Source organism: Camelus ferus, chromosome 22, assembly GCF_009834535.1.
Source record: "Camelus ferus isolate YT-003-E chromosome 22, BCGSAC_Cfer_1.0, whole genome shotgun sequence".
Classification (NCBI taxonomy): domain Eukaryota; kingdom Metazoa; phylum Chordata; class Mammalia; order Artiodactyla; family Camelidae; genus Camelus; species Camelus ferus.
This window is the reverse complement of record NC_045717.1, coordinates 7,416,709-7,439,920: the sequence shown is the minus strand read 5'-3', so window position 1 is coordinate 7,439,920 and position 23,212 is coordinate 7,416,709. Positions and strand designations below refer to the sequence as shown.

The 23,212-nt window shown below is 37.2% G+C and overlaps 1 protein-coding gene across 9 annotated transcripts in view; it reads left to right on the top strand.

The window, feature by feature from the left end:
• The first annotated feature begins 3,403 nt into the window (after window positions 1-3,403).
• RANBP17 (RAN binding protein 17) overlaps window positions 3,404-23,212 on the top strand; it is a 275,746-nt gene continuing 255,937 nt past the window's right edge. For all 9 annotated transcript variants that reach the window (XR_004314233.1, XR_004314237.1, XR_004314235.1 and 6 more), the window contains exons 1-4: window positions 3,404-3,551; window positions 12,088-12,234; window positions 15,746-15,836; window positions 22,009-22,175. Coding sequence is in view for 3 of the 9 variants with exons in the window: in XM_032465107.1 (XP_032320998.1) it covers window positions 3,534-3,551; window positions 12,088-12,234; window positions 15,746-15,836; window positions 22,009-22,175 (423 nt within the window). In the remaining 6 variants the exon portion in view is untranslated. The remainder of the gene's footprint in view (window positions 3,552-12,087; window positions 12,235-15,745; window positions 15,837-22,008; window positions 22,176-23,212) is intronic.

Here is a 23,212-nt window from a genome sequence, read left to right as displayed (position 1 = left end):
ATAATCAAAACAGCATAGTTTTGGCACAAAAACAGACATATGGATCAATGGAACAGAATAGAGAGCCCAGAAATAAACCTACATATTTATAGCCAATTAATTTTTGACAAAGGAAATAAGAATATACAATGGAGAAATGACAGTCTCTTCAGCAAGTGGTGTTGGGAAAACTGGACAGCCACATGTAAATCAATGAAGTTAGAACACTCCCTCACACTATACACAAAAATAGACTCAAAATGGCTTAAAGACTTAAACATAAGACAAGATACTATAAACCTCCTATAAGAAAACATAGGCAAGACATTTTCTGACATAAATCTTAGCAATGTTCTCCTAGGCAGTCTACCCAAGCAATAGAAATAAAAGCCAAAATAAACAAATGAGACCTAATTAAACTTATAAGCTTTTGCACAGCAAAGGAAACCATAAGCAAAACAAAACAACAGCCTACAGAATGAGAGAAAATATCTGCAAATGATGCGACTGACAAAGGCTTAATTTCCAGAATGTATAAACAGTTCATACAACTTAATAACGAACAACCCAATCCAAAAATGGGCAGAAGACCTAAACAAACAATTCTCCAATGAAGACATACAAGTGGCAAGTAGCCAATAGGCACATGAAAAAATGCTCAATATCACTAATTATCAGAGAAATGCAAATCAAAACTACAACAAGGTATCACCTCACACCAGTCAGAATGGCCATCATTCAAAAGCCCACAAATGATAAATGCTGGAGAGAGTGTGGAGAATAGAGAACACTCCAACACTGTTGGTGGGAATGTAGTTTGGTGTATCCACTATGGAAAACAGCATGAGGATTCCTCAAAAAACTAAAAATAGTCTTACCATATGATCCAGCAAACCCACTCCTGGGCATATATCTGGAGGGAACTCTAATTGGAAGAGATACATGCACCCCAATGTCCATAGTAGCACTATTTACAATAGTCAAGATATGGAAACAACATAAATGTCCATTGACAGATGACTGGATAAAGAAGAAGTGGTATATTTATACAATGGAATACTACTTAGCCATAAAAAGAATAAAATAATACAATTTGCAGCAACATGGATGGACCTGGAGATCATCATTCTAAGTGAAGTAAGTCAGAAAGAGAAAGAAAAATATCATATGATATCATTTATATGTGGAACCTTAAAAAAAAAAAAAGACACAAGTGAACTTACCTACAAAACAGAAATAGATTCACAGACATAGAAAATAAACTTATGGTTACCAGGGTGGGAAAGGGGTGGGAAGAGAGAAATTCAGAGTTTGAGATTTGCAGATACTAACCACTGTATGTCAGATAGATAAACAAGTTTATAATGCATAGCAGAGAGAACTATATTCAATATCTTGTTGTAACCTATCGTGAAGAATTATGAAAAGGAATATATGTACAATTGAAACATTATGCTGTACACCAGAAATTGACACAACATTGTAAACTGACTATACCTCAATAAAAAAATTAATTAATTAAAAAAAAGAAACAGCAGAACAGGAGCATCTAAAGAGTTGAACAGAGATTTCAGCAGCTGCACAGTGTTGGGGAGACAGGGATTAGAGTTCAAGCCAATAGTGTGGAGGGTCTTTAGTAAACATCTCAGGCTTTTAGTTGTAAGATCTATTAGGAACCAGAACCTAGGAATAAGGGTAAAACTGAAATAAACCTGAATTTAAAAGCATAAAGCCATGCTTCAACTGGATTGAAGTGATCCACTGGTATTCTATGTGCCTACTACAGTTAAAAACAAACAAACAAATGACAACAACAATAAAACATCTTTAGAGAAATCTGTTATCCAGAACCTCTATAGTTTTTCTTCCACACTGGCTGACATTCAGTAAGAAATTTTGAGGCACACTTTAAAAAATAGGATCAAATACTAAAAACCAGGAGCTGATTCAGGTATTGAAGTTATCAGATAGGAGCTTTAAATAAGATGATTAAAATGTTCAAGAAAATAGAGGAAAGATGAAGAATTTCACCAGAGTCTTGAAATCTATTCAAAGAATGGAAGGGGAGGAGACAAATAAAAATTCTGGAACTGAAAATATTATAACTAAAATTAAGAATTCAGCAGAGGGGTTGTATAGCAGCTCAGAAATAACAGAACAGTTTTACCGAATTGGGGGAAAGGTCAGTAAAAATATAGATATTAAAGCACAATGAGGAAAGAGGCCAAAAATACAGAAAAGAGTATAAGAGACATATGGAAAACTCTAAAAGATTTAACATACATGAAGTTGGAGTTCAAGAGGGAGAAGAGAGAGAGAAAGGTACAGAAGCAATATTTGAAGAAATACTGACTGGGAATTCTCAAACATTGTGAAAAACATCAGATTTCATATTTAAGAAGCCTTATGAATCCCAAGAAGGATCACATGCACACTAACACAACTAGATCACATTCAAACTGCTGAAAACCAAAAAGAAAGAAAAAACTTTTAAAGTAGAAGGGGTAGGAGGCTGAGACATATTACCTTCAAAGAAGCAACAATCTGATGGCTAACTTTTGAACAGAAACAATGGTAACCAGAAATCAAAGGAAAGACATTTTTAAAATGCCAAAAAAAGTGTAAAAAGCCAAAATGGAATTCTATACCCAGCAAAACTATCCTTAAAAATGTACATGAAATAAAGACATTTTCATGTTAACAAAAGCCGAAGGAATTTGTCACTAGTAAACCTGAACTATAAGAAGTATTTACATGAATTTTTTTCACACTGAAGTACAATGACCTCATCTAGAAGTGTCAAACTTCAAGAGGAAATGAAGAGCACCAGAAAGGAGTGACTTTGACCTACTTCTCAAATAAATTCTCATTGCAATGGAATCATTTAAAGTGAAATATAAGTTCCCTTTAAACGAAATAGAGACAAGAAGAGGTGAAGCAAAATTTTACAACTTAACAACATGTAGATAGTGTCAGTTTAATTCTGACCAAAATAAAGTTTAAAAAGAGTGGAAGTTGGATTCTGGGAGTCAAGGGTCAAAAACTGCAATTGGCACGTAGGGGTCAAAGGTTACGGCTGATTACCAGGGCAAGTGGGTGTCAGGGGACAAGAAAAGTTGTGGAGATGGGGAAGTCAGAAGCCACAGGCAATAGTTGTGCTGTAGGGGTTAGAAGTCAAGAGAGTCTGCGGGAGATGTGAGAGTCAGGAGTCCTGGCTGACAGTTGGGTTGTCATGGTTGTGTCAAAGGACAGAGGTCAGAGGTCTCGACTCACCTGAGGTAGCCACGGATGGTTCAAACTTGAGCGCGAGGGGCGGTTGAGTCTCCAGGCCCCACCCCTCTCGGGCCGCCCAGCGCGCACCGCCTCCTCCGTCGCCCCGCCCCCGGCCCCGCCCTGTCCGGAGCTTCGAACGCTGAGGCCGCGCGCGGCTGAGGCGACTAGCGGGTGAGCGAGCGGCGCAGGGACCCCGCGGGCGGCTGGGGCTTCCGCGGCGCCCGCCTACGCTCCCTCCCCTCGGGCGCTCGGGGCGCCGACGGGCGCCGCCTCCCGGGAAGATGGCGCTGCACTTCCAGGTCAGTGCGCTCTGCGCCGCGGGATCCCCGCTCTGCCGCCCCGGGGACCCGGCGGGACGCTGGGGTCTGGAGACTGAGGGCCGAGGCCGGCAGCGGAGGCCGCGGGGCCAAGGGTGGGCGGCCCGGTGCCCCGGAGCCCAAGCCGCCGGCCCCCGGCCCCAGGCACTGGCCTGGGCTGCACACCCTGGGCCCGAGCCCGGGCCCGGGGAAGGGGCGGCCCGAGCTCGGGAGTGGCGGGTGGAGGGGCAGGAGCCAGGCTAGGAGCTCGCCCCTCGGGGGAGGTGCGGATGTTGAGGACCAGCGGCGCGGGAGCCTGCCCTCCCCGGCTCTGCCGCGCGGCGTCCAGGGCGGCTTTGGCGGCTCCCTGGCAGGTGGGAGCCGGGCAGGACCAGCCTTCCCGCCGCGCCGCCGGCCGCGGCTCCGTGGTCAGCCTCCACACACTCAGGGGCTCGAGATGGGGCATGGGTCTGCCAAAGGAGCAGCGCAGCAGTTGGACTTTAATTGGCCAGAGCGGGCCAGGGCTGTATCTATAGGGAGTTGCGAAGGAGGGCTCGGCTGCAGCCTGATTGGAGGAAGAAACGGGAGCAGGGCGCGCGCTAGGAGCGCAGAGATGGTCCGGATGGGATGCTTGAGGAAGAAGGCTCACGTATTCTCGGGCACTATGGCATATGCATCCAGCTATCCATTCAACAGGCATAATTATAGAGAGTACCCCCTCCCCCCACCAAGTACTGTGCAAAGTTCTGGGGTAAGGGATTACATCATCTTATCCATCCTTGCCCTCATGGAATTCACCGACTATTGCGGTACATGTGAAAAGTGATACACAGATAATCACAGGATATCAGGGGGAACATTGACAAGTAGTAGTTAATCGTGTGTGTCTGTGTGTGTGTGTGTGTGTGTGTGTGTGTTGGGAAGGAGTGAGGCAGAGTTGCTATGCTTCTCAGGCAAGGCTTTTTTGAGCTTCCGTTCATCCACTTATTTACTTACTTCCTATTTTGCTAGGCACTTAATATATTGCTCTAGCAAAACTTTATGACTTGTACACTCAGGGAACTTGCAGTCTAGTGGATCTTGAAAGAATTGTAGAAGTTGGCCAGGCGAAGAAGAAGGGAATGGGTATAGAGGCAAAAGGGAGTATGATCCAAGGCAAAGAATTAAGGAAGAACATGGCGCACAGCAGGAAGTTCAGTCTGGCTGGAGCATAGGGTCCATATAAAAGGAAGGGAGTAGGAGAGACTGGATGACAGGAGATGACTTTGGAGAGGTAAGCAATTTCATAATATGACAGTGTATCTAAGTGTCATATCCCTTTATAGATTTCTTTGGACCCCCTGTGACTACAGTGACCCATTACTTACTGAGTCTTCCAAAAGGTCTTTTTCTTTTCAGCCAGCCACTCCTGTCAAGTAATTGACAGCTCAAGAGGTTGTGAGCCTGACACATTACCTTTTGACTCCTTGTCATTTCTATGCGTCTCCAGGTCAAAATAATAACTATTTATTACCATTTTAGTATGCCCTTTGAGAAATCTTCACAGGAAGAATCACACAGGGAGGACTTAGGGATTGTAAATAGGTAAACAGATGTTAATAGTTCAGTAAATCTTGAGGGTGAATTAAAAAGGATGGTGAAAGTTTGGAATGTTTTCAGACTTGGAAGGATGATGTGTAATAGTAAATCTTCTGGTCCTGGAAGACTTTGTCATACTTAGGTAGTGTTGGAAAAATTAGCTGCTACTGCCAAAACTACCCAAATTGGTTTCCCAGGAATATATTTCATGGCAGCTCTGGGCAGCTTAAAAGTAGAGCTGGACAAACAAAAGATCTGACAGTTTGAGGGGCCAGAAAAAAAAAACTCTGAACCTTCTCAGTTTGAATTGTTTTCAGCCTATGGGATCATATTGTTACCCAGTTAACTCAAGCAGCCTTTGTTACTGATGATAACTGGTACCTAACATTTTGAGTTTGCGCATGCTTGTTGTAGATTTTGAACCCTGCTGCTAGCTTGAGAGGTATATATATATGTATGATTGGCTTGCTGTGTGCATGCGTTTCGCATCTGTGAATCTGACCAAATGTGGATTGAAAATATATATTTTTTTAATTCCAGAAAGTTCTAAAAAACTTGAATTTGCTGCACACTGGCAACTATTTACATAGCTTTTACGTTGAATTTACAGCTATTTACATATCATGTGCATTGTATTAGGCATTGTAAGTAATCTAGAGTTGATTTAATGTATATAGGGAAAGATGTATAGTGAAGATGTACATAGGTTGTAGATAGGCAAATATTATGCCATTTTATATAAGGGACTTGAGCATCCTTGGGTTTTGGTATCTGCCAGGGGTCCTGGAACCAGTCGCCTCACTGTATGTGCATGTATCTACATTTTATTCCTAAAGACACTGAACCTTAGAACGATTGTGACTTGCTCAAGGCTACAGAATTAGAGTAGTTCTAATAACTCATAATTCCATATTCTTTCATACCAATATCTTACTGTTATCTACCCAACAGGGTAGTTAGTAAAAAAAAATTACGTCATTATTATGAGTAAAGAAATGGATTTGTGTAAGGTCAGGTTATGTCATTGCTCCACAGTATTTTTCACATCATGGTAAACATAAGAAATGGTAATTGTGTGGTTCATTGTTGTAAACTGCTCATAACCAAAAGCCTGACTGGCCGGAGGGCAAGGGCATCAATATCCCAGACATACCTATAACCTATTCAAGGCACATGCATTCTAGTTAGGAAGCTGTGGGTCAGCGTACTCTGTTGTAGAGGAAGAAATGGATCTGGATTATCTGAGAGGAGACAGTCCAGGTTAGGGGACAGGGGACAGATTGAAGAAAGATATTTTGGGGAACAAGTAAGAGGTAGGCTCTTTAGATGTCACATGGAGAGCTTAAAGAGAATTGAGAGACAGCATTAGGAAAAATTTAGGAGATACAGTTGGGTGATCGTTTCTTGCTTTCAGGATTTTTCCAGAACCTGAAACTATAGCCATGCTTCTTAATACCCAGCCAGGCTACCTGATTTGATCTAGATGTGATTGTGAACTATTTGAGCATGATGGTAACATGACGAGAAGGAAGTCTTGGGAGGATGCTGGCATTATGGATTTGAATGGGAGAAATTATACACAGAAGACCAATACGGTGTTTTATAATTAACTGAAGAGATTATTTGTGTTGATCTGCTATGTGCCAGGCACTGGGTTAAGCTTTCTGTCATCTTTTTTGTCTTAATCTTCACAGTTGTTTTCTGAGGTGGGTATTACTAGCTGTAATTTCAAAAGTGAGGTTTACAAAGTTTAAATAGTTTGCTTGAGGTCACTTAATAAGTAATTGGGTGGATTCCAGAGCTTCCACTCTCATTCCCAAAGAAGCCCCTAAAGAAATCCAGAGCACTGTGGGCCACAGTTAGGAAATACTGTACTATGGCTCTGCTGTCTGTGAATATCATATAGAGGTAGGACTTTATTTTAAAAGGATTCGCAGGTCTTTATGACAAATTCGGTATAGACTTGGAATTAGCCAAACAGTGAGGCTTGAGAGCACAGTTCACAAGACTCCCTCACTTCTGATACCAACTGCATATTTGGGAGTTTCCCCTTACCACCCTCAGGTTTGATAATTTAGCAGAAGAACTCACAGAATTCGTTGAAAGCTATCATACTCATGGTTGCAGTTTATTATGTTATCAGGAAAGTACACAGATTAAAATTGATTAAAGACAGGTACATAGGGCAGAGTCTGGGAGGGTTCAAAACAAAGCTTTTGTTGTCTAAAGGACATGTTACTCTCCCAGCATGTGTGTGTGGCAGTATGCGCTGCGTATTGCACACAGAGAAGCTCACTTGAGCTTTGAGTTCTGGAGTTTTTATTGGGGCTTCTTCAGGTGGTCATGATTGACTGGTTGATTTGCCATATGGTTGATCTCAGTCTTTAGGTCAAATGACACCATGTGATCCAAAGTCCCCACCCTAAAACACATGGTTGGTCTTTCTGGTGTGGCCAGCCACCAGTTTAAGACTATAGGGTGTGACCAGCTGCATCCCCCTCTCCCCTCTGGCACTCCTCTGCCCTAAGCAGAGATTACTCCTGGAACCTGAGGGCAAAGGCCAGACTTTTCTTTGGGCAAGGCCAAACTCTTAACTATACCAGAGGGACTAAGGAGAAGGAAGAGCCAAAGATAACATCAAGATTGTAAATCTAGGTTCTGTTCTAAACCTTTGAAACCACTGAGAACAAAGGGACACTTGATGTGGAAATCTGGGGGAAGTATGTTCAATTCTGTTTCTGACATTTTAGGGCTGTTTTCAACATCTCTCTGGCTTTCCAAGAAGACATTTGTAAGTGAATGTAAAGGTGGTGAACAGACAGGGTTGAAAATATGGACTAGGACATCATCTGCAGGTAGATGATGACTGAAATAAAGGGTGACAAGATGGCAGGATGGTGAGAGACAACATGTACTTGGGGCCTGTAGATTTGGATTTAGCTCAAAATTGACCATATACTCTTATGTTAGATCTTGAGCAACATAAGTATATTTGATCTCTCAGCCTCAGTTTTTTTTTTTTTTTGGTCTGTAAAATGGGTGTGCTAAAATATGTGCTTCACAGGAGTCTTCTTTTTTAGGATTTGTTTAAAAAAATAGAAAATGGAAGTACTTTTGTAAACTGTAAAGCACTAAAATGAATATTATCCAGTTCATTGTAGAAGGAAGAGTTCTAAGAGACCCAGGAATAAGCCTTCAGATATGCTCAGGAAAAGGTAGTAAAAAGGGAGGGAAAAACAAAGAATTTGTGGGAAATGAGTAACTTCAAGATGAAGGCATTTTCTACTAATGGTAGTCAAAAAGTTTAATTCCAGAAGGCAAGAAAGATAATAGGGAAGTAATCAAAAATAGTTTAAATTTAATTGAGATAGGATTTTTGTGGTTCATCTATTTATTGTTGTGCTATTAGGGGATATTTCTCCCCAGAACAAAAATTCTTTTTCAACTTTCTTGAGGTAAAATTGACAAATAATAAACTACACATATTTAAAATGTGCAGCTGGATGAATTTTGACATAAGTATATACCTGTGAAACTCACTGAAATTTAGATAGTGAACATAATCTATCACCCCCAAAAGTTTCTTTATGCCCCTTTGTAATCCTACCTTGCTGCTCCCCCATCCTCCTCTCCCACTCTCTCTTCCCATCCCAGCTAGAAATCACTGATCTGCTTTCTTCTACTATAGAACTATACAATATATACTCTTTTGTCTTGCTTCTTTTACTAAGCATTTACCTGTCAATAGATACATGTGTGGGAATTACTGTATAGAAAGAAGTCACATCATTTAGGAGTTGTGTGTCAAATACAAAGGCCAGAAATGAGTCCAAAGTAACTTGGATGATCCTTATTTAGGCTGTAGGCAGGATTATGTCATTGTCTCCTAGGCTATGGAAGTTGGGTGCTGTCTGTTTATGTTTAATAGTTAATCTACAGGAGTTAGGTGATGTCCAGTTCTACTTGTTCTACCTGTTATATGGTCTTCTGATGTTCACATGAAGCCTTTTAGAAGCTTTAATAACTCATGACTGATTTGTCAACAAATTGAGAAGGTATCCATTTCTCTGAAACATTCTATGCTCACATATTCTCAGACATTAATGTATATGTATGTCCAGGATGATCTCATTTAAGGATTTTCATAAACCCCATTTCCAAAGTAAGTATCAACTAAGATGCAAATTTATCAATTCACCATGAAAAAGAAAGTCTCTGTAAACATTCTCTGGAAAATCAAATACTAATCAGAAGTTTGACTGGTCGCTCAGCAGTCATCACATTGTGAGTTTAACTGTGTGAAAAGTTTACATAATGCTTTTCAACAGGGTAAGGATCTTTGTGAATGTATCCTTTTCTCTAAAATGATTTAGTATGACAGGACATTTGTTTAATTGTCACTACAGTGAAAGAATATTGTTTCAATCTTAAGAGAAAATTCAAACTTTTCCCTTTTTCATCTTGCACTATCTTTCAGTGGTTAATAATTTAAAATACCTTTGGAGAAAAGAGTAATTGGTAACATTGTTGACATAAACAGTATTTAAATATACTCCAGACTTGTTCTGTATTGAGGTCTCTTAAATCAGTATGGCAAAACAGACAAAAAATTTCCAAACCTTTTCCAGAATCGTTCCAAATAGATTTACATAAGGTACTATTGAAATGATTAATATTAATGTTTGTTTTGGTTTCCTGGGGCTGTTGTGACAAATTACCACAAACTGGGTGGGTTAAAACAACAGAAATTTATTCTTTGATCGTTATGGAGGCCAGAAATCTGAAACTAATGTGCTGACAGGGTTGGTCTCTTGTTAAAGACCTTGAGGGAGAAACTGTTCCTTGTGTTGTCCCTAGTTTCTGATAGCTGCTGGTAGTCCTTGACGTTCCTTGGCTTGTGGATGCGTTACCCTAGTCTTTTTGACTTCTTCCTATGACCTTCTCCCTTGTGTCCCTGATCTCAGATGTCCCTCTCATGAATCATTAGATTTAGAGCCCACTGTTAGTCCAGGATGATCTCATCTCTAGATCCTTAATTTAAGGATTTGCAGAAACCCTATTTCCAAATTAGGTAACATTCAAAGGTACTGGAGGTTGGGAGTTGCATATATCGTTTAGGGGGATGTAGTTCCACCCATTGCAATGTTATTATTGGGTAACACTGATAATAAACAACTAGTCTTTGCAGTGTATGCTGTGTGCCAGAATTTGTATGGCCCTGACTTACTTAATCCTCTAACAAACCTATGAGGTATACACTGTTGTCAGTCTCACTTTTTTGCTGCCTTTTGTTTTTAAAGAGGTAGGTCTTGTCACTATTTCTGGCCTCGTTCCTTTTATACACAGAATCTACTTCAGAGACTGTTAGACCTAGATAAATGCATGACAGCGGGATCAGTTTATCATTAAATTATTCTGGGTACTATCAGCTCCAAAATTCAGCCCTTCACATTTATTAGATTGAAGGAAAAGACCTCTGAGGTTGATCACAAGTTATGAGAGAGAAAAAGGTAGCTCTTTTCATTTTTGTGTTTCTTACTCTTGGAGAAAATGTGGGAATTCATATGTATTCATGAACAATAAATTTTCTATGCATTTTAATATTATGAGCAGTTTGTAGTAGCACTCTGAGGGCTTGTTGGGCCAACCTAGGTGAAGGAAATGTTTAAAATGTGGCTCATCTGAGGTCCTTTATCTTAATTTATCCATTTGAAACCTTTCTTTTGTGCTTTTATGTTTGCTCTAGCAGAAAATTCGCTAGTCTCCAATGTTGGGCTCTGACCTGGATAGAAAAGTGGCAAATGCCATAAAGAAGCTAAGAAGGAGAGAGAAGTGAAAAGAATAAAGGGAGCTAGAGGAGGTCTCTTGCAGTGTTTCTTATGTGTTCCTATTAGGCAAAGGGCTATTTGCATTTGAGGGAATGTTCAGACTAGAACAGCTGTAAGGCTGCCACATAAAAGTTGAGGCCAGAAAGGATAAAAAAATATCATTTCTTTATGAGTATCCCATTACCATCATAATGCCCACCTGACATCGAAATCTGTACCAGTTTTTTTTTTTTTTTGTCCTCCAAAGAGAAATTCTCTAACTTCAAACTGAAATAGTTTGTTTTAGTAAAGATGCCTTTAACAAAAATTCTTAAAAGCCAAGAGGAGTACTGAACTCATTTTAAAATGTTCAGATTTTATCCATGTATCCTATATCTTCAGATGAAATTATATTTATAAATAGAATGGGTTATTCTTTGTGTCCATGAAATAGGAGCCTGCAACATGATAGCTAGTTACTACATTGCTATACGCAACATAGGTCAAGTCATAGTTCCTGAAAATTGTGACATAGTTCACCTGCAGTATTATGAGGCATTGGTTTAGAAGACCCACATCAACATATATTTATATCTTTTCTTTTTTATAGACAGAACCACAGAAGTTCTTACAATCTGAAAAAGAATGTAAACTGGAATAACATCTGCAACTTGCACTTGATAATTCCTCCCACCCTTCTCTTTAGCTTTAATTTGGCATCTCCTTGCTGTCTTTTTACCAGTCACACTGACTGACTAATGTCTTGAAATGATTAAGCTCCATTCTGGGCCCTGGTAAATTCTGTTTCTTTGCCTGGACTGCTGTCTAGTCTTTTTCTTATGCTTACCCTTTCAGGTCAGCATAAATGTTCCTACTTCAGGCAAGTCTTTTCTAACCTCTTGGATTAGGCAAGTCCTCCTTTTTCTATACTCTTACTTTTCCATCACAGAACTATTAATGTAAATAATTTAGAGGTAGGAGAATTGCCTTTTTTGGTTCACCACTGTGACCCCTAGTAAGTAGTGGTAGCTCAGTAAGCATTTATTGAAATGATGCATACAGGTACGATATTTGTATCCCTTGTTTCCTGTGATTAATATATTTACCTTCTTTTTTTCACTCAAGTAAAATGTTAATTTTTTTTTCTTCTCAAGAGTTTGGCTGAATTGGAAGTATTATGTACTCATCTCTACATAGGGACTGATCTTACACAAAGAATAGAGGCTGAGAAAGCACTCCTGGAACTTATTGACAGCCCAGAATGTCTCAGCAAGTGTCAACTTTTGTTAGAACAAGGAACAGTAAGTATTTGATAACAGCAATTAACGATGAAAGATCAGTAGATATATGTCAGTGTTAATGAATTTCGTCTAGGTTAGCAATGCAGGTTAATAACTGATAGGCATTATCACGTGTCTTTTTACTCTAGTTTATTTCACTGTCAAAGAATTGGAAAACCTGGAGAGCAAATTTAGGGGAGAGCCCAAGAGGTGGAAATAGGCATGAATCAAAATAGTTTCTTGATTCCTCTTGGCCCCTTTTTGTATCTTCTACCAGTGGCAGAAGTTACATTTTTAGAAAGTTGGAATTAAAAAAAAAAAAAGTCTAGGTGGGAGAGACAGGATGTAATTAACTCTGAAACGTGAAGGAATGAATCAGAGGAATGCTAACTATTTCTTGCCTGCCTCCCTTTTAGAGATTCATAGCCATTTATTCAGCAGTCATTTAGCAAATACTTAAATGTAAAACAAGGCATTGTTTACTAACTACCTGCTTTATGTACATACATTAAAGTAATGCATAGTTTAGTTGGGGAGGCATAGGTGTAAATAAAGAGCTATATGTGCTGCAGTAAGAAACTATAGGCTCTATGTGGCATAGATTGGCAAACTTTTTCTGTAAAGGGCCAGATGGTAAATAATTCAGACTCTGTGGGCCAAGAGGCAAAATCAAAGATGTTTTGTAAGTATGTCTATATGAAGAGAAAAAACAAATTTCCACAAAGTGTATTGATGAAATTTAACATGATAATCGAGTTTTTTGGTTTTTGTTTTTTGTTTTTGTAATTAAGTCTACTAATGAAAAGGATGAAATTATTCTTTTGGGGATAACATTTTGCTTAATTGGGGTTCAGAGGGTTTCTTATCATTAGCATTGATTGCAAATCATCATATGTTAATACTGATCTGTAGTGAGACCTTACCAGTTTTATCTTTGAAAATGTCTTACGCATGCAGATAGGTAATGCCTAATATTGATACCAATCCATGAGCATAAGATTTTGATTAAGCATACTCATCATTTAGAAGGCATGTATTGAATTCTGTTAAATTTGATACTTGCCTTTTAGGATGTCATCACATGGTAGATTAATCACTTCCAATTGAAGGTTAGGTGGAGGCTCCTCAATTGCTCAGTTAAACAGATTTGAAATATGGAAATTTCCTTTGCAGTTGCATCAAGGTCCAAAAAAAGTGCTGCTGGAACTGTAGTTTGAGTTCAGAAAATATACTCAGGAATAGAATTCTTCTCGTTTGAACATTTGATAGCGTGGAAAGTGTGTAGAGCAGCTTACTATTACTTGCGATTCAGTCAGTGTTAGTTGTTGGAATGACTGTTGCATTGTAAGTTTCGTATAAGTACTAAGCACTGTTTGCCTTTTAGAAAATTTTATAACTTTAGGTTGAATTCATTGAGAAACATAATCAAGTTTGCAGCAAAAGCTAATTTCAAAAGCCAGTTAATATTCAACAGTAGTTTAAAATGATTCTTCTTATTCAGAAGAACTTCACTCAGCCCTGAGCAAAAAATATTGCAATAAAACTTTACCACTGCCAAGCTGTGTGGTGGGGCGAATCAGGATTTTCAGCTTCTGTTTCTGACAGAAATTCCCAGAACTGAAGATAAATTCATGAAAGTGAATTGAACTGTTAGCACCACTGACTCATTAACACGTGATAGATTCAGATACTTACTACAGAGTATCTACTGATGAATAATAGAGGGAATAACCGATAGGCTTTAGACACATTTTTACAAGCTTTGTAAATGTATTCAACTAAACCATTTCTGTTTCATATATTTTTACCACCATTTGTGACACATTTTGGCAGATACTGTTTCAGGTTGTAGGGAATTAGTGTTTTCTCAGCTTCTTTGAAAATATTCTGGCCAGTAGTTGCATGCAGACTCTTCATAGAGATTAATTCTTTGGTCACTTCAAACTTAGTATTGACTTCTGGAATAAACAGCTAATATCTGTAACAGTGTGAGCAGTACATGTTAATAACATCTGTTAACTCATCTGTCATCTCATCAAGAACTAAGGCAAATCATTCCCCTTGTTTGAAATTGACTTTTGATGTAACTCCAGTGTCTTCAGTAGTCTGGGCATTGTTCTCACCAAAAGGCTACGAGTCTGAAGTTTATTTTCTCTGCATGTGTAACTTCAGCCACTGCAATAAAATAATGATGATTGAATTAACTCTGTTGATAAGTGGCTTTTCTTGCTTGGCTAACAAATGAGTCATATCAAAACTTAACTTTGGTTGCAACCTTACTTTATTTTATTTTATTTTTTGTGGAGAAATTCCATTATTATGAAATATTCTGTTTTAAATTTTCTCCTTTTTCTGGTTGTTGATTTCCTGTGAGTTAAGAGTATTGGCATGAGTGCTTAGTCTGATGTTGTCAACATATATTGAATTCTTTTAGGACAGCTTTAGTGCCACTGCATAAAAAGCGCATTGCTTTGCTATCTAATTCAATAACAGAATAATCCACATTCCGCTGTGCCTTAAGAGTTAGACATTTGAAGTCTGTTTCTATCTTTTCTTGTTTTGACATGACGGATGTGCACTGGTAATAATAAAAGGTACGTGTCACTTCATGGTGATTCTCATGGCACTTTATGCTCTGTGGAGTTAAAAGTACATCACTGCAGTTTCTAGTGCATTGAGCAGCAGTAGGAGGCAGTGCGTGCCAAACTGTTTTAACTGTTTGACTCTGGTGTCATAGCCTGAGAGCAGCCATAGACAATATGTAAATGAGTGAGTGTGGCTGTGTTTTAATAAACTTTATTTATGAACACTGAAATTTGGATTTCATTTATTTTTCATGTCACAAAAGGTATTATTTTCATTTTTTTCTCCAACTTTAAAATAGCAAAAACCATTCATAGCTCATGAGCCTTGCAAAAATAGGTAAGATTTGGTCTACGGGCCTTAGTTTGCTGACTTCTGGTCTGGAATAAAAAAGAAAGAAGGACTGTCTTTACAAGAAATTGCCGGAAGTGTGGTGAATAACTGAACCAAAATTTGAAGGATTGAGTACACTATTTAGTTAAGACAGTTGGTGGCCAGAGAGAATACAGTCCACATGCATCTGGAGAAGTTGGGAGGTCAGAGTGGGAAAGGCATTGAAAGGAACTGAAAGATGGCTGTTGTGGTCAGAAGATAGTGAAGAATGAAACCAGATAAATTTGAAGAGTTAATCAAAGGCCAGAACATGCAGGACTGTATAGACATAGTAAGTGTATTTTACTTGAACTTGTTCATAATCATTTTTTTCTTCTTGATTGCTTGCTGTTGCTTGAAAAGGCTACCTACACCTTCCTCAACTGCTCAACCCTTATGAGGGATTTTATACATATATATGTGTGTGTATATGTATATATTTATATATGTTTTATCCACTGTAAATCTGCCAATTTGGAAAACCAGAAAAATTCCCATTATTTCTTAAGAAAAATTCCTACCATAGTGTTTTGATTATTCTATGACAATAATTAATAAAATTTATTTTTCTTTACAGACATCCTATGCTCAACTCCTTGCAGCAACATGTCTTTCAAAACTTGTTAGCAGAGTCAATCCTTTGCCAATTGAACAGAGAATAGATATCAGTAAGTGGTTTATTATGCTTTTTATCAAGTTGCACTCTAAAAATATTTTTCCCTTTTAGATATGCTAAACTGTGAACAGGCATGCAAGTTATTTTATTATGTCACTTTTTAGAGCTAAGCGATCAAGTCTTTACATGTGTAGTGATGAATGATGATGTGTTACACAAAAATGTGTAGTCAAAAAAGTATTTGTTTAGTTTGATAATAATAACTAGTATTTTATTGTCTATACTATTTACTAAGATTTGTACTATCTCATTTTACCTACCCAACTTCAGAGGTGGGCACTATTATCCTCATTTTGTAAATAAGGAAATCAAATCTGATGGGCCCTATAATTTGCCCAAGATCACATAGCCAGCAAGAAGTAGCGCTGTGATTCAAACTTAACACAATTTCTGTGGAGTCCATGCTCTTAGTGATTGTCTTAACTTCATATACAACTGAATGATGGAAAAGAAGTCAGTTCTCCAGTATTTCTCAGGATGCTGTATCAAAAGTACATGAGATGTGTACAGAATCAAAAACAGATTCCTACTTATTAGGAAAATAATGTGTCTGTGGACAAACAGTGCTTGGAACTTAGTATAGTTGGAAAATTGATTCTGTAAAGTACCAACATGTTTTTCAGAAGTAATGTATTTTCTTTTTTTTTTATTGAGTTATAGTCATTTTACAATGTTGTATCAAATTCCAGTATAGAGCACAATTTTTCAGTTTTACATGAACATACATATATTCATTGTCACATTTTTTTTTGCTGTGTGCTACCGCAAGATCTTGTATATATTTCCCTGTGCTATACAGTATAATCTTGTTTATCTATTCTACATTTTGAAATCCCAGTCTGTCCCTTCCCACCCCTCGCCGCCTTGGCAACCACAAGTTTGTATTCTATGTCTGTGAGTCTGTTTCTGTTTTGTATTTATGTTCTTTTTTTTTTAGATTCCACATATGAGCAATCTCATAGGGTATTTTTCTTTCTCTTTCTGGCTTACTTCACTTAGAATGACGTTCTTCAGGAAGGTCCATGTTGCTGCAAATGGTGCTATGTTGTCGGTTTTTATGGCTGAATAGTATTCCATTTTATAAATATAGCACAGCTTCTTTATATCCAGTCATCTGTTGATGGACATTTAGGCTGTTTCCATGTCTTGGCTATTGTAAATAGTGCTGCTATGAACATTGGGGTCAGAAGTAATGTATTTTCAAAATTTGTGTGTGTGAGTTTGTTTTTCATATGGACAAAGCTCTAATAGTTGAGGTGGGATTTTTTTTGTTATCTTTGTTCATATTAGAAGTAGACTGTTGACTCATTTCTGTTCTCCAACCTCGAGGCTCACATGATTCATATTTGTGTAACAGAAAAGTTAAAATGAGTATTATGGTGGTTCTTTAAGCTCAGTTTTTGAATGGCCAAATCACATAATGATTTGTCATTTGCTTCATATATTTGATATTTCTCTAACCATCCAAACAGAAAGGAACCTCCTCAACTTGATAAAGATCATCTACAAAAAAAAAAACTATGACACTGAAGAAAACCTAGAGGAGGATTTATCCATGCTCTCATGAACTTGTGTGCATAAGAAAGCAAAAGAGAAATTTACAGTTTTAAAAATAAGGATTTAATATTATAAATCTGCAATAAAATATTGTGATTTTGTTTATTTGGCCTTTATACACACATATATTTTAAATAGACTTTATTTTTTTAGAGCACTTTTAGATTCACACAGCAAGAATGAGCAAAATGTACAGAGAATTCCCCTATGGCCTCCGCCCCAACACAAGTATATCCTCTCCCATTGTTAGCATCCTGCACTAGAGAGGGTACATTTGTTACAACTGATGAACCTACAGTGACATATCATTACCATCCAAAGTCCGTAGTTTACATTAGTGTTCACTCTTGGTGTTGTGCATTCTCTAGATTTGGATTAGCGTGTAATGACACATATCCCCCATTATAGTATTATGCAGAACAGTCCCACTGCCCTAAAAAGCCTGTGTTCTCTGGTTATTCATCCTTCTCTCCTCTCTAATCTCTGGCTACCATTCATCTTTTTACTGCTTCTATAGTTTTGCCTTTCCCAGAATGTTATATAGATGGAGTTATACTCTGTATAGCCGTTTCCGATTGGCTTCTTTTACTTAGTAATATGCATTTAAGGTTGTCCATGTCTTTTCATGGCTTGGTAGGTAATTTCTTTTTAGCGCTGACTGGTATGCCATTGTCTGCTTGTACCACAGTTTCCTTTGTGAGTTTCTTGGGTTTGGCTTACTACTCTTGCATCTGCAAGTAGATTAGAATGTTACGCTGTGTCTGTCTGACATGTGTCAATAAATAGTTGGCATGTCAGTTAAAATGGAAAATGTGAAGATTGCCTCAACAGTCACATTGTCTTTATTACATCAACTCCAAAATTCTCATTCTTTCATGATACAGTCCCAGACTACATATCTCATTATTTCCCAGCCTTAACTCTATTGCCTGAACTCTGTGTTCAGCACACTATTTTCTACTTTTATTAGTATAATTAACAATGACTTACTATTACTTATCAGTCAAATACCATTTCCTCAGCTTAGTATTCAAGTCCGTTCATGAGCTTGTAATGTCATCCTTGTAGCCTTATGTCTTCATTGGCACTAGCCTGTTAGTTGTACCAGGTTTTTCCCTTATGCCATGTTATTTCTGCCTTGGTGCTTTTTCTTACGTTGTTTCTTTAGCCTGAAATGTTACCCTTTTAATCGTCTATTCAGATACAAGTGTAGCTTAAGTTTAATTACCTATATAAATCAACCAGTTCTCCTTCTCTTCCTCCCACGCTTCCTCCACCTTCCTTCCTTCCCTGCTTATGTCTTTCTTCCCTTCTTAACTTCCCTTCAAACAGCTTTATTGAGGTACAGTTTATATACCATATATAGTTTTAAGTGTACAGTATTTGATTTTTCGTAAATTTACAGAGTTGTGTGAATATCATTACAATTCAGTGTTAGAACATTTCCATCACCCCCCAGAATTCCCATGCTCATTTACAGTCAGTCCTGCTCCCATACCACCTGCCTCTAAGATACTTTCTGCCTCTGTAGATTGACCTTTTGTGGATATTTCATATACATAAAATCATACCGTGTTTGGTATTTTTGCATCTAGCTTCTTTCACTTAGCAAAATGTTTTTGAGGTTTATCCATGATGTAGCATGTGTCAGTATTTTATTATTTTTTATTATAGAATAATATTCCTTTATATAGATAAATGACTTTTTGTTATCCATTCACCACTTGATGGGCATGGGTTGTTTTTGCTTTCTGACCACTGAATAATGCTACAATGAACATTGACTTACAGATCTTTGTGTGGACATATGTTTTCATTTCTCTGGACTAGATTCCGAACAAGTGGAATTGCTGGGTCATGAGTAAGTTTATGCTTAACTTCTAAGGAAATTGCCAAACTGTGCTTCATAGTGCTTGTACATTTTGCATTCCCACTAGCAATGTGCGAAGGTTTCAATTTCTCCTAAGTCTTATCTTAATCTTCTTACAGTAGGTTATTTTTTTTTTTTCTGTCCTATGTATTCTTTCTCTCCAAATATTTCATAAGCTAGCTCCCTAGGCATAGATTATAGCTCAAATTTTTGTGTTCACAGCATTTGGAGTTATTTCCATCAAAGCATTTGTAGTTAAATATTAAGGTATTTACCTTCTCTTTACTTTTTTCCTAAATAACATGTTAGCCTTTGAGAGCAAAGTAGAAAGTTAATCTTTCCTTTTTCTTTTATTTTCTTTTTGTACGTTTTCTGATAGACTTTGTGGCATATTTTTTACTTGACTTCAATTAGTCGAAAAGTATTTCATATTAAATTTCCATAATTTGTAATGCCTAAAGTGTTATTCTAATGAGAATAAACTACAAAAGACTGTCTACAAGTTTGGACTTAGAAGAGTTTTGAATTACTAATTATTATTAAAATGTATGGTTTGGCCAGTATTTGGAAGCAGCAAACAAAAACTCCAAATAAACCAAGACAACCTGACTCAGGGTCCCAGTTTGGCCACTTTGACAAATTAAACTTCATATTCTTTTGTCTAAGAAACAATAATAGTAGTAGTAATACAATAGCAATGTCTTCACATTGTTGTGACAGCTACATGAGATTTTTTTCTGGGAAGCAGTTTTATTTTCTAACTTGTTTGATAAATGCTAAATATTGTTGTTATTGTCATATAGGCATTTTTGACACTCAAAGAACCTCTAGTATATAGCTTTTCAACTTTCTATTAACTTTTGTCTGGGAATTTTTCCCACTTACTTTACTTCATTCTCCCTTGTGTCTTTCTGAACATTTCATTTTCTCCTTGGCATGGCTTTTCCCTGTTATCTTGGGCTAGTGGTGATGAGATTGCTGTTGTTTTACTTTTCATAAGTGGCACTTGTTTACTAAAGTGGAACAGTATTATAGGTCTTGCGGTAAGCATAATGTGAGATTATTTTATGTAAAACATTCAGCTAAAATAACAGAAATATAGTCTAGTAAATTTTTTCTTTTTTGCCTTACATAATAAACTTATTAGCTAGTACCTTTGCTCAGGCAGTTTGGGAAGGTGTGCTTTTTGGTACCTAACTTAGATGTGAAGCATGGTTTGTCTCCTATTTGATCGTCTTATTATTTTGAAATTACCCTCCTAGTGATTACTACTGCCCACATATGGATTCCTCACATCCCCTCCAGGTTAAAAATTTTCAAGATATTAAAAATAAAAGTAATAGAAGTAAATCAGATTTTCTTTTATATTCAGGAGGCACTGTCATTTTCTTAAGTTTTGTTATTGAAATAAAAGATTACATGTATTGAAGGAGAACCATATTACTGTAATCCAAAGGAGAGACTTCTTTTAGATTTCTCCTAATGCTAGGAAAATCTGTGCTTTTTCATCTTAGTTTTTAGTTTGTGTCACTGTGTAATTTTGATGCTAATAAAAGTTAATGTTGAAATATGCTAGTCACGAGAACTTTTTTTATGTGAAGGTTCTCACTACAGTTGTCAAGAACAGCTGTTGAGTAAAAACAACCAATACCATAGGAGGCTTGAAAGTGTTGTTGGATTTTGGAGTTGTTTCCATTAAAGCTATTTTTAGTTAAGTATTGAAGTAGTTACTTTTTCTTCACTCTTTTCCCAAATGGCATGCTGGCCTTTGGGGCCAAAGAAGAAAGAGAATCTTTTCTTTTTCCTTCTTATATTTTTCTAATAGACTTAGTGGCGTATTTGTTACCTCAATTACTGAGTCCCCTGGTAGCTCACAGCAGAATTTGCTACCCACTTGTAATGATTTTGGTATATTAGTTTTATTCCAGGCTTTACTTTACTATTCCTGTTCATACTTTCTTTAATTTATATATTTATTTTATCGTATTGTACTGTTTGTATTTTTTCTGCCACTTAAACCAGGGTAGTGTGTAGTCAGTTTGACTAGAATATGACATGCATTCCTAAAAGTGTGCTATGCAGTGTTATACAGTAAAACCACAGAGCTTATTAGAGAAATGGGATTATGGAAATATATTTTAAAAAGATAGACATCTAATAAAAAGCATAGTAGAGTTTTATACATGTTAAATGGTTAAGAAATACTAAATGGTAGAATAAATATGACTATATCTTGAAGAAGACCTGAAGGTTGGTTGTAGAACTGGACTTCCTAAGGGTTGCATTTTGTGAGTTATCACTAAGTGGTGGGAGGAAGGTGATCTGAAAAAGGCTGGAAAATTATCACACCAGAAAGCATGGGTGCGGCTGATAACACATGAGATGAACTGAGATAGTTAATAGATTTTTGAGGTTTATGCATTTTGAGTATGGCTTGGTTCGTTTGGCTTAGTTGCAGTTTTCTGTATTAACCTAGTGTTTTTTCCTACATGAAATTATGCAAAAACAAACATGGCATTCACACTATACTCACATTTTCTCCTGATGTCAGTTGAATTGAAACAAATTTGCTTTTTCAAAGTAAGCCTTATAGGAAAACTGACTATGTAAATAAGTACATATGTTAGGAAAAGGGATTAACTTTGTCAAATAACGTGTCATCACTACCTGTTTTCACATGAGTCACATTATGTTACTGAAAAGTCCCAATGATCACAGAATATTTTTTTTTTCACAGGAAACTACATTCTTAATTATGTGGCATCACAGCCCAAGCTGGCTCCCTTTGTCATCCAAGCTCTAATTCAGGTCATCGCTAAAATCACTAAATTGGGGTGGTTTGAGGTTCAGAAAGACCAGCTTGTCTTCAGAGAAATTATTGCCGATGTGAAGAAGTTTCTTCAGGTAAGAAGATGTTATTACATTATAAGAACATCACTAGTTGCTTTTTTTGGTTTTTGGAAAACTGCTTTTCTTAAAGCTATATGGTGGTTTTTGTGACTACCAGTTCCATATTAATTATGATTTATTGTTTACCCTCTGGAGCCTGTGTTTTTTATTGCCAGTAAAAGAGGATCATGTCATATAACTTTCAAGCCAGAAGAATCAAATTATAATGTTTTCTAATTTCAAAAACATACGTTCGATCATTTCTAACCTTGTGTATCTGTGTACTGCATATATGCAAAACATATATATGTTTTTCATGTATTATCTAATTTAATGTTCATTACACCTCTGAAGGGGATTTCATTTTGTAAATGAGAAAACTGAGGCTTAGAAAAGTTAACTAATTTACATAAGTTTGCATAGTGACCTAGTAAAGCCTAGCACTAGTACTTCAATAGGTTTTCTAACTTAAGATATATATTTAAAAAATGTTTACATTATATCAGATTGAGTCATACTAGCTCCTTAAGAATGTTTTTAACCTAAGTGATTAAAGTTACAGCATATGCACATTTAACTTACACAAATTCAGGTATTTGAACTGAAAAAAAAAAAGAGGAAAGGAAAGAAGAAAGAAAAAAGAAAAGCAGGAGGACACGCCTTTAAATTGTGCCAATGATTCCACTTGTATTTCACATTCTGGAGTGAGATACGGGAAACTGAAATCTGCCCTTTTCTGTTCCTGCATGACCATCATGCCCTGTACAGTATGAATCAGATATTTGAAGATACATATTTTTTTCATACAAATGTTATCCCTAATTGTAAGGAAAGTACTTACCTGGTGTTCTGCTGAAGAAGCAATGACCTGTTACAATTTTCAGGGGAAAACTGGCAGTTTGTATTATTTGAGAGATGGTTCAGTGTCGATTTACTGGCAGTTTGGGGTAATTAGCACTTTCTCAGATTTTATTGCTTATACAGTAACTTTAAAATTTAATCCCTGTGTAAGATGTAACTCCATCATATAGTGTAATGCTTGAAATCTCAGA